Source organism: Mastacembelus armatus, chromosome 24 (assembly GCF_900324485.2).
Source record: "Mastacembelus armatus chromosome 24, fMasArm1.2, whole genome shotgun sequence".
NCBI lineage: Eukaryota > Metazoa > Chordata > Actinopteri > Synbranchiformes > Mastacembelidae > Mastacembelus > Mastacembelus armatus.
Genome location: NC_046656.1, coordinates 19,619,959 through 19,631,967, shown reverse-complemented (window position 1 = coordinate 19,631,967; position 12,009 = coordinate 19,619,959). Strand labels below are relative to the sequence as shown.

At 44.7% G+C, this 12,009-nt stretch overlaps 1 protein-coding gene across 1 annotated transcript in view; it reads right to left on the bottom strand.

Moving 5' to 3' along the window:
* afdna (afadin, adherens junction formation factor a) overlaps positions 1-12,009 on the bottom strand; it is a 73,788-nt gene that overhangs the window by 9,358 nt on the left and 52,421 nt on the right. Inside the window, 12 exon segments of the mRNA XM_026319238.2 lie at positions 132-266; positions 3,764-3,943; positions 4,406-4,620; positions 4,735-4,988; positions 5,197-5,605; positions 6,139-6,289; positions 6,570-6,764; positions 6,955-7,046; positions 7,661-7,861; positions 8,960-9,078; positions 10,953-11,026; positions 11,112-11,177. Coding sequence (XP_026175023.1) covers positions 132-266; positions 3,764-3,943; positions 4,406-4,620; positions 4,735-4,988; positions 5,197-5,605; positions 6,139-6,289; positions 6,570-6,764; positions 6,955-7,046; positions 7,661-7,861; positions 8,960-9,078; positions 10,953-11,026; positions 11,112-11,177 — 2,091 coding nt within the window.

Below are 12,009 nucleotides of genomic sequence, written 5' to 3'. Positions count from 1 at the left end.
CTGTAAAAGTTTGAACACAAAGCAGAAATAGCAAAAAAGTGCAGCCTCCTAAATTCACTCTCTCATCAGCTCTAGTTTAACAGCTCGTCTGGTTTTCAGAGAAAAACAGAAACAAGGACAGAAGAACCGACCTTCTCCTCCGCCTCCCGTTTGGCTCTCTCCTCCTCCCTCCACCTCCTCTCCTCCTCCTGCTTTGCTCGCTCCTCTGCCTCCCGCTTCCGAATCTCCTCCAGCTGCTGCTTACGCCGCCGCTCCTCATCCTGCAACTGATCTCACACACACGCACAAACACACACACCAAAAGGCAGCAAAGACAGACACACATGCAAACAAGAAACGATTAGTGCCACATCAATCACATCATTCACACACAAACCCTGTGTACAAACGTCAAACTTGTTTTACTGCTCCGACACTGATGCACACTAACACGTTGTGTGTAATGTGAGGTACTTAGGTTTGTCTCACTGGAGGAGGAGCAGTGTGCACTGCTAACACACAGCACAGGCACACAATGACACACACACACACACACACACACACACACATACACGCACACAGCTGAACATGCAACAGCAACATGCAACGACAACAGCGACTAGAACAGGTCAGAGCAAGACAAACACAGCCCGTCGTTTAGCTACTTGAGGTGTACTTGATTTTGTTTCAGCACAAGTGTACAAAGCAAGTTACTGGAAGTCCCACTGAGCAGGAGAGGGAGGATAAATCAAGCGTACCTGAAGTAACTGCAAGCTGCAGCAAAAATATTCTGATATTGATCCTAACACAAACCCACTGAAATACAATGACAGACAAACAAACAAACAAACAAACCATTTCTCTGGTCTGGACAGTGGTTAAAGGGTCAGTTCAACCAAATTACTAAAACATATTTTACTCCCCTAATTCTGGTATTACAGTATTCTGCATACATGCAGTATTCTGCATACATGCAACAATTAAAGGCAAGAGGTTGTGCTGCAACCCCAGAGAAATGGGATCTACCATTGTTTGTGTGTTGCTCATTTAATGCAGAAAAAAAATCTTTTTAGTTTATGTAATTATATTTAAGTGAATGTATGAAAAATATATATTACGTATATAGAAAGGATAATTGGAGTATTTATTATTTTTAAAAAATAAATTGAGATATTATTATTAACCATTTATTTTTTTAAAGAAACAGAAATAAACACACTGAGAAAGGCAGAGCCAAAACTGTCCATGTGTGTTTTGAACTGTAATAGTCTAATTTACAGAAAAATGCAATAAAACCATGTGTGAATTCAAAGGACCTTTACTTCTGGCAGCCTAAAGGTTAAAAGCAAAAAGTTTTCTTTTGTAATTTCTTTCTGATCACCTCTTTTGTCTCCTGGTAAAGGTGGAAATGTCAGAGATGCAAATAAAACCAAAACTATCTGCACCGCTGGACAATACGAGAGAGAAGCGAGACGATCGCGTGTCTGTAATTTGGTTAAAGACCCTTTAAAAAGAAAAAGAGGCTCAGCTGGTCACACATGGATGGACAGATGGACGGATGGATTAAGAGACAGCACATCATGATGTGGCCCTGCGCAGGCGCTCATAGGACGCTCATGCATGGATTGCGACCTGCACAGCCCCTGTGATGCATTCAGCCATGCAGGCGCCACCTCAGTATGCTCTCAAAACATCACTGCTGATGAGAACCACACCAGCCTCTGCTCTCCTCTACTCCAGCAGCACAGATTTGTTTTTCTGTGATGTCTACAATCTGGGAAACACCAGTACTTTAACTCTGGTAAGCAGCAGCTTCACTGGCCCTCCCGCAGCAGTTGTTTTGAGCGGACAGAGATGGACAGCTTCCCCCAGCCACACAACATCAAGCCTCCCAGGACGGCCTCTCCATGACCGGCTGCTCTGTAGCTAATCATGGTCCAGCCCTGCCTTCATCCCAAACCCCACCCCGAATGAAGCGACGACAGCTGTCCAGATGGGTGGGGAGAGACAGATAGGAAACACGGGCAGGTGGGCAGCCCAAACAGAAAACAGGAAGTGATGTAAGGGCAGTGTGGAGGGCGGGGTTACTCATCATTAACAGGAAGAACATACCAAGTCTAGAACAGAGATAGCTGGGACAGCAGTCTGCTGCTGAAGAAGAAGAAGAAGAGAATAGAGAGTGAGAGAAGGAGGGGAGATAAGGAGAGAGGAAGGAAAACACCCAAATACTGAAAAGGAAGCTATGGAGGAGATTAAAATAAATCATCGAAAAGGAGGGAAGAAGAAGAAGAAACCGAGGGGTCAAACAGAAATAAGGGGAGGACAAACAGCAAAGTGAAATCATTGCTGAAGTTTGTTGTTTTGCACTGCGCTGATTAGTGGCTGTTAGTGCTCATTCACGTACGATGTCCAAACCCGCCTCACCTCAGGTTAGACAAACACTGCACTACTCTCAGTCCTAATAATCTTTTTAATTAGTGAAAAAGGCTATTAGAGAGTGGGAGCACTTCACACAGCTCGAGCATCAGAACCATGTTTGACCCCCACATTAACTACTTTATAATAGTGAGATTTCTATTCAGGAAAGTGTTGCACCTGAGTACAATTTCTAAACTAAAGTAGGTACGGTCTTAATTAAGGTCCAACTTCTTAAATAATTAAATGGCCAAAACTAAAGAACTGGCTGTGAAGCTGCAGCTCTGACAGGGGGGTTAGTTGGGCCTGGGGACAAACTTGGGATTTTCTGCATTTCATCTGTTCACTGTAAACGATACGAAACCTCCAGTTGCACCCAGAAGCAGTTTGATGTGTTAGATATTAGATCCAGATGAAGATGAATTCGTTATGAAATTCGTTATTAAAAAGAACAGCCAGGTAGCACTTGGTGCAAACTGGTAAGGATTATATAATTTAATCACATACACACACACACACAGATTCAACAACCTCCAGTCATTAAAAGTCCATCACGTGCACCACATAGCCGAATCCACCAACATGTGCCTGCATCCAACCTCATCACATCAGTCGCACAGAAAATTAACACTGCAGAAACATGAAAAATAAGATACTTGGTTGTTTTAGTGCTATAAAACATTATGCAGATGCTCCGGGCCACACTACCTGCCTCTGGAAGAATATAAATCAAGGTGGTGTCCTGTTCAATAATTAAGTCATCGATATCCAGTCAAGACGCTGGATAGTTTAATTTTTTTATGCACCACTGACGCTTTACACCAGTTTGACACTGGATGTTGTGTATTTGCTGGATATTTGGTTCGTGCCTGACGTTTCAGTTCAAGTGTGAACACACGTCAAACGTCAAATTTCCGTATGATGCGAACGCAGCATTAACGACACGCTCGGCTGCCTGCCCGAGCCCTCCCATCCACCCCACCCAGCCAATCAGAGTTAAGCAGCTCAGCATGGCAAAGCGATGACAGAAGCATGTTGCAGATGCATATTGCAGGACATTCATAGTGGCAGCGCTGCAACAGAGGAACTGCAGAAGAGGTTTAACCTCAGCGGGATTTTGCTAAAGAATATTGGTTAAATAAAAATGAAAGGAATCGGTTTGCTCTTCTAGCATGTCAAAGGCGATTTTGTTTTTCTCCGTCAGCCTGATTTCCTCAAAGACACTCTTCCTCATGTGCATTACTTATCTGCTGTAGATGTTTACTCTCTCCTCTTCATTTACTGCCTTTTCTCCTTCTGTTCATCCTAATTTCTTTCCTCACCATCTGCTCTTCCATTCATCTCCCTCCACTACGACCACCCGTCTCACCCTGGCTCTCTTCTCGGCCTCCAGCCTCTGCATGATCATCATGGTGTCCACGTCCTCGTCATCTTCCTCCTCCTCGTCTTCGTCGCTCTGCTTGGACTCCTGCAGTCGTTTCTGGAACTGCCACTCCAGCATCAGCTTCCTGAGCCGGTCGTTTTCCTCCGCCGTCCGCTCGGGCTTGGCCTGGACGAGGAAGAACGTTCAGAACTCAGGTCGTAAAACAAAAAGAGAAATGACTACCATCTTCAAAAAGTACTAACATTCACCCTCTGATGAAAAAAGATAGAGGTTGCAATTGTGAAAAAAACACTTTTAGGCTTTTTTTATAGATAGATAAAAGAGACAGATAAAAATCAATGCTGCTGTAAATATAAAGCTCAGCATCCAGTTAGCTTAGCTTAGCACAAAGACTGGACACACTCTAGCCTGGATCTAAAATCCAGCATATAAACCTGCCTTTACACTTTCGTATGAGCAAAATAAGACACAGGATGCTAATTACTGAGCTTTGGGTGTTCTTCTTGTAGGAAAGCTGTTTCCCCATGTCCAGTCTTTATGCTAAGATAAATTCCTCATTTTCTTGGTGAGAAAGTGAATACGTTATAGTCTTGAACTATTCCTTTAAGAGTTTTAACTGGGGCGCACCTGGAGCTCCTGGATCTCCTTGTCCAGCAGGTCCACGATGTGGAGCTGCTGCTGTTTCTCTGCCTTCTCGCGGGCGTCCCTCTTCCAGGGGTCTGGAGACAGACTGTCGCTGGACGTCAGCTCCTCCTTGCTGATGGTGATGTACTGCAGGTCTCGCCTCTCGATGGTCCGTGGCTGCTGCTGTGGCAGGAGCTCCCTGATCACAGTGTCCATGCCTACACAGCATTGATTTTATTTATTAATAAAATTATTATTGCAGACAATCTGACAGCCACAATGTTTGATATTAAATATTAGAAATATGACAAGATTTGATTGCAGTGCGCTACCGGTGGTGTTGGAGGCACTGGCCGGGGGAGGGACACCTGACCGCGGGAGGCTGGCTAGCTTCTCTGGTCTGGATAGGGGAGGCTGGGGTTGAGGCTGTGGGGGGAGGTAGGGCTGGGGTGGAGTCACAGATGCCACAGGGGGCTGGTGGTGAGGAGGAGGCATGACTCCTCCGTTGTTGTGAGGCTGAATGGGCATGACGGGGTTCGCCCGGATCTGACCCAACTTCCTCTCCTGCTCCCTCCTCTTCCTCTCCCTGGAAATACAGTTAACACAATGTTTTTAATTTTGTGTGTATTAAGTGTTAGAACAGAAAATAATAATTTAAATCAAAGTAAAACAGTAACACTACATATCTTCAGTTTTTATGTTGGTGTGAAACATCTTTGAAATTACATTCAAAGAAACAATCCACGCTGATTTCACTCATATATATCATCTCCAGAACGTAAATAAAACCCCACCTCTCCTCCTCTAGCCGAGCTTTCTCCTTCTCATACCAGCGCTGCTGCTCCTCACGTTTCTTGCGATCGGCAGCTTGCTGGGCTGTTACCGGGGCAACAGCAGAGGGAGGTGGCGGGAGCGGCAGATCAGGCTGGGGGTCGTAGGGGTCGTAAGCGTCAGGGTAAGGGGCCGGTGGCGGTGGAGGAGGAGGGGGAAGATCGGAGCGGGATGGTGGTGGAGCCGAATGTGGCGGCACGGCGTGTGGGGCGTTGGGCGTCTTCCATCGGCCCGGTCCGGTCTTCTGGTTCGGGGTCTTGTTGGAGGACGAGGAGGAGGCAGAGAAGTTGAGATGCTCCTGGCTGGATGTGGATGACTCCAACGAGGAGGACACCTGCGGCTGAGGGGCCCAGTGGTCAGGACCTCCTACACCTGCAGACACAAAAAGGGGTCAGTGGCCCCACCATTAACGCTCTTCCCACAGCGAGGGATCCATGTGCACGCAGCAGTTTCTCTGCAAACATCGTTTCACCTTCAACCTGCAGTGAGTTACATTATTAAAGACATTTGCTGATCTCTCAGTTCTGCGTTCTGGCTGCACAGCAAAACCAACATTTGAGTCTGTGGAAACGTTGGACTTAAACATTGTTTTTACCCCCGACAATCACCAGTGTTTGGACGTTATTGGACCGAGTGCTGTGGGCACGAATGCAACAAGGGCCCTTTGATGGAAGAGGGAGGGTTGATGGCTTTTTTCTCAGTTGGCTTCCCCAGTCTAACCTCAGTGCGCCACGTTTCCATGCAGCGTTTTATTTACTCAAACTACTAAAGCTTCGCCTAAACAAGGAAAAGCTGAGGACGATGAAATTTTATATTTTCAACAAAGGCCCTTATTTTCTAACAAAATAAAATGACTACAAGTGGCTGAGTGCAGAAAAATGTCATGTCATGTTTTTCATTCTCACCTCCTGGTGGACCTCTCTGGTAGTCAAGGTCTCTGTGTTGGTAGTCCAGGTCTCGGTGCTGGTAGTCCTGCTGGTAGTGTGGCTGCATGCGATCCTCTGGACGCAGACCTCCCGGTGGGGGGTACAGGTCTTCCTGGGAGTGGTTAACCCTCTGGGAAGTGATGAAGAGAGAGAAACAAAATGAGAGGAGGAAAGCAGAGCGGGAGGAAAAAGGAGGACGGAGGAAATGATGAAGGTGAAAAGGATCAAAAGAAAAGGAGGAACAAAAAGGAAGAAAGAAGCACAGCAGGAAAAGGATGTTGGAACCTGCTGAGTTGAAGGTTTCAACTTTCCCTGAGTTCTCCAAAACTGACTGACTTACACATTGAACGAGACAATGTGCACTCGCTGACAGTGTTAATACAGCTGTTCTGGAAAGGTGCTGTGTCTACCTGCATGCTGTTATGGATGTTGTCGATCACAGGGACACGTTCTCTGTCTTCCATGCCCTGCCAGTGCTGTGAGGGCCCCTGCCCCGGACCCAGGACTCGATCCTGGCTCTTGGAGGCTGGGATGGTGAAGTACTCCCTGGGGTAGGTCTGGGTGGGGATGGGGTAGGCCTCTGGATGAGGAGGGGAGGGCTCATCCTGATGAATAACACCAGAAATGAATATTGAGGGCACACCCCCCCACAGAATAAAAAGGTGGTTAACTGTCAGGAGGATTAAACACCTAAACTCTCGGTGCTGCATGTAAAAAATGATTTCTCATCTCTGGTTAGTGTCACTCTACTGTCAACCAGTCTGCTGGAACATTCCTCATTCAGACGTTACTCACATCTGCACACAGGTTCCCAGTGGAGACAGAGGTGATCTTAGTCCCAGGTCCTCCGGGGTACACTGCTTTGCCTGCAGGACTCTGGCCCTGATCTGCAGACAAGGCAAGAGAGGACACAGCATAAATCAAAATGTCCAGGATTATGGCATTAATCAGGGACATAGAGGAGGAGTCAACAAATCCTAAATGACCCCAAATGGCTCCTAAACGTGGTTTTAGAGGTTACTCTTAAGAATAGACCTTGCACCACAATTTATACTTTCATTCCCATTTCGAATGTGTTTTACAGACACAGTGTTATTGTCCAGCTGTACTCTGGCACCGTGTTTCCATATCGGGGTGGAGTTCACCATTTTTTTCTGTTTTTATTACTGTCCATGCCAAGTCTAACAGCGACCTGTTTACAATGGATATGTTCCATTTTTTAATCTGATCAATGTCTGCTGGAGTAATTTCCATTAGGACTGTCAGCTACATTAGGTGGAAACCTGTGACAACATGTTAAATGTGTTTTTACACTTATGTCACAATGCCAATCTACTGTCAACCAGCGAATGAAGTGGTCAGATGTTCAGTCACATAGAAGTCAAGGAGAAAAAAAGTGAAATCTTTTGATGTTTTTCCTCAAAAACCTTTAGAGGAAAAAGTCCCACTTTCAAAAGAGGCAACAGTGGGTGTGGAAATAAAGTGGGTGTAGGGAACTTACTGGCTACATTGGGGCTTGAGCGGTGGTCGGCTCGGTTCTTGAGAAGTCGATCTTCGCCGCTCATCTTCTTTGGTTCGGGGTAAGAGTCCCAGCCAGCCTGCGGACTCTCCGGAGAGCCGTTCTGCACCGAGTTGTTGTACAACTCAAATCCTTCGCTCTTTGGTCGCATTTTCCCGTTTTTCTCACGACCTCGGTCTGACGCTGGGATGCAGAGATGGAACAAACAGACAAAATGAGGGTTTAGAAAAACCTCAACTGTGATCTTTTCTATCACATCCTACATCCTCATTTACTTGTTGTGGTCTTGTTGACCAGTGCTAGTCGACAGTTTGTCCTCAGTTAAGTTAAAGTCATTAGATTTGTTTTTTTAATCTATTTAAGCTGTTTTGATGTTGCTTTGTCTGGTAACAGCTGATGAGAATCTACACTGCTTTGTAAATAATGACCAGCGTCCTTCATTGTGTGGTGAAACTTGACTGTCTGCACTGAAAAACACACTGTGGTCGAGGGAATTTGGGAGAAACACCCTTTTAGCGTCATCCTGGACCACAGACCCGTCGGCCAGAAGACTTCCTTAATGAATGTGGGATCACATTCCAGCAGACAAAGACCAGCACTCGGCCAGACAATCCAGTAAACTCTGCAGCTTTACATGCACATACACACAGACATGACAGGCTCTGGCCACAAACACTCATTATATCCTTTAGTCTGCCTTTTTTTTTTACTGTGCTGCAGAGAAGAAGACAAGGACACACTGTCTGGACAAGTCTGAGTCTGCTCCATCAGATCACTGGCCCTAACAACACGTCTGTTCAACAAAAACCTGCAGAAGAACCAGATGTCTGACTATGTGACTTCTTACATGGGTCCTAACATCAGACCTCACTGAATGTTCTTAATTGTTCGGGAACCAATAGGACAAGTATTTAGGAAAAAAGAACCGAAACACAGACTGTTCTGCTTTAAAACTGGAGATTTAATGAAAACTAATTAATAGACCTGCAACAGTTTTTAAAAAATTATTGATAAATTATTTTCTCAATTAACTGGAAACTGTTTGGGTGATAAAATATCCTATAGCAGTAAAGTTCCCATCAAATCTTTATGCACACTTCACACATTTGAATAAGTTGTTTGTGAGACTAACAGTCTCAAACAAAACATGTAAAATTTTAAATGATATTAAAAAAAAAAACAAAAAACAGAAAAATAGCAAATCCTCACACTAGAGAAGCAGAAACCAGAGATTTTTGTTTAAAATGACGTAAAATGAACAAATCGACTCTTTGTGCTCACCTCGTGGCATCATGGGGCTCGGCTGGTTAAGGAGGGTTGCCAGTCCGTGGTAAATGGCGCCCTGCTTGGCGACCTCTAGAGTCACAACTGAGCCCGTCCTCGTCATGAGCTCCGCTGCCCTGAGAGAGAGAGAGAGAGAGAGAGAGAACAAATCTAACAGCCTTCGATTCACTGAGCTCCTCACCACATAACGTTATACTGATGCTGCATCACACTGCAGCTTCAGAAACAAGAATAATAGTCTCTTATTATAAACAACAACTTAGTCAACAACAAGCACTGAGGGTGGTGGGTGATGTGGGAGGAATAAGACGAAATTCAACCGCACAGCAGCATCCACAGCGTCTTCATTTGATAAGAAACATCATGATCTACATTAATAAATGTAATAAATACCCAAACCTGAGAGTTTGTTTCTTTCAGCAGCAGAGCCAAAAATACTGTATTGGGTATTCTTGCTTCAGAAGCAACTGAAACCAAAGCAGCTGCAGATTATTTTTATCGACGGGCTAATTGTTTCAGGTCTACTACAGATACTCCGTTTGAGGACTTTACTGACAGAACCTATTTTAGTCGTTATGGGAAAGTCCTGGCACAGTGTCCGTCTGCTGGAACACAAACTAGAAGACATTTATGATGAAGCAGAGGAGGCAGGGATTATATTCGTCTTCGCCACAGAATCGCTTCACTCTAATTTGTGTACAATACACACACACACACACTCACACTCACACAGACACACAATGCCCATGTTATTTTCTGTAATAAGTAGTTGAAGTGCAGATTGTACGAAGTAATGAGCCATGTGTGTTTCACTGCTTGGAATTTAACATCAACTGCCTGATGCCTGATTTGGGAATATTACAAGGTTTAGCTTTTCACACACACACACACACACACAAACACACACACACATACCAGAGCTATAAACTAATGTCTTAACCTGTTCAGGGTTTAAACGTTCAAATATTCACTTGAAAAATGACCTGATGATCCTGACGTTGTATAATAAACCCCTCCCACCTGCATGCTATAGCAAGTAAACTAATGACTTGTAAATTCAGTTTGACTCTGGGCTGTTTCATTTGAAAATCAAGCCTGTACATGCTGAGCGAGAGGAGGAACTGGATTCATCGGAGAGGGGCGTTAGCCACCGAGCACTTTACTGCTGTTTCCAAAACACGCACAGCCTTTCTGTGCTAGAGCTGTGCGCTCCAGACACGCTGGAAACTCTTTTTACGAGGGCAAACGGGAGCCTCAGGATGTCTCAGCCAAGATGTGGTTATCTGATGTCATGTCAGCGTGATAATTTACTTTTCAACTCTAAAAACAGAAATAAAATTGTTTCATCATCTCTTGACCATAGATACGTCACTGGTGTGTGGTAGGTGGTTTAGCATGTAAAGAGAAGAACACCGCGTGCACCCACATTTCCTCCCTGGTGTTTCTGAGATGGATCACTGGATGCTGTGACTGTAATAATATTAACATGTCAGCCGGGAATTTCCCATTTTGTATATCCAAGTGGAAATCAGCATATTTAGCTCACGGACACCACACCGCATGACTTCTGGGTGCTGAAGTCTTGAACAGTCAGTAATAATAATAGGCCTCGGGGACTTTTTCATGCTTCTTACAACTGTGTGTGTGTGTGTGTGTGTGTGTGTGTGTGTGTGTATACAGAGAACCATAATAGATCTCTGAACACTGTTTTAGGGCACATTTTTAGCTCCTGCTTTAGTGTAGGTACTTTTCAGTACAATAGGAACCACGCGTGAAGTACCTTTACGTTGGTTCGTCACACAGTAACTTAAGCCAAAGTGGCATTTTAAAAGGATCATTTCAGTAAACAGCAGCTTTTGATGCGGAGGAAAAAAATTCTCGGCGTCCTAAAGGGCCAATGGAAAAAAGCTCTTTAGGTCTTCATGTGGAGTGGTTCCTGGAGCTGGTTCCCTAGAACTGTCTGGACCCAAAGCTCCTCATGATGGCTTACCTCTCTTGCGATAAGCCGACCAGACTGCGGCCGTCCACACTCAACAACTGGTCGCCTGCTGCCAAACGACCATCCTGCAAAAACACAAACGACAAAATGAGCCTGAGGCTGTGAAACATTCTGTCAATGTTCCTGTTTTAGTGTTCGCACTGTACTAACCATGTCGGCTGCTCCTCCTTTGACAACCGACTTGATGTAGATGCCAAGTTTCTCCTGGCCAGCACCCTGCAGAGGCAGAAGGAAGATACGGAGTGACATTAATTGTGTACTACAAGTACTACCACGCTTAGAGGAGCTTAAAGAGTAATGGAAAAAGTACTTGATGAAAACTTGATGATAAAAAAAAAGCAATTTAGAGAGCAAACACTGATTCTGACCCATGCATAGAACCTTTCTCTATTTTCTCTGCTTGTTTCATATCTGCTGATTAATGAAACTTTGCTTGAGAGTCTTGTTGACTGTAAACTGGTGGTTTATCTTCCTGCAGCAGGAAACAACATTTGAATGAGTGAGAACATATAAATCCGAGTTCAAACCGATCAACTCTTTTTAAGTAACAAAGAGCTTTGTGCTGCCCCGTCATCTGAATGAGCTTATCTTCAGTCTGGGTAAAAACATGTTGTCAAACACCAGAGCTGAATAACCCACATGTTTCAAATCATCACCCCATGAAAACTTTGAGTTGAGTTTCAGGTTCCACCTAATTTCTATTTAATAACTGGAGTTTCATCCTGGACTTTCCATGTCCTTCATCATCCACAGATCTATGTCCCAGTTTCTCTAGTCCAAAAACACAACACCATTATCACACTTCAGGCTCTGAAACCATTTGTCTCACAGTGTGTGTGTTTAAGTAATAATGAGCCTGGATTCATGCAGGAACGAATTTCCTGTGAGTGACATTATGCTGAGAGGAGAACAGTGAATCACTGTGATGGCTCTATGTGCTACATTACAGACGGGCCTCTGTTTCAGACAGAGCCAGAGCTACAGAATGGGAATTAGGAAGCCAAAACGGGCTCTAGAGACACTCGAGGGAATTCCCTGAATCCCCAGA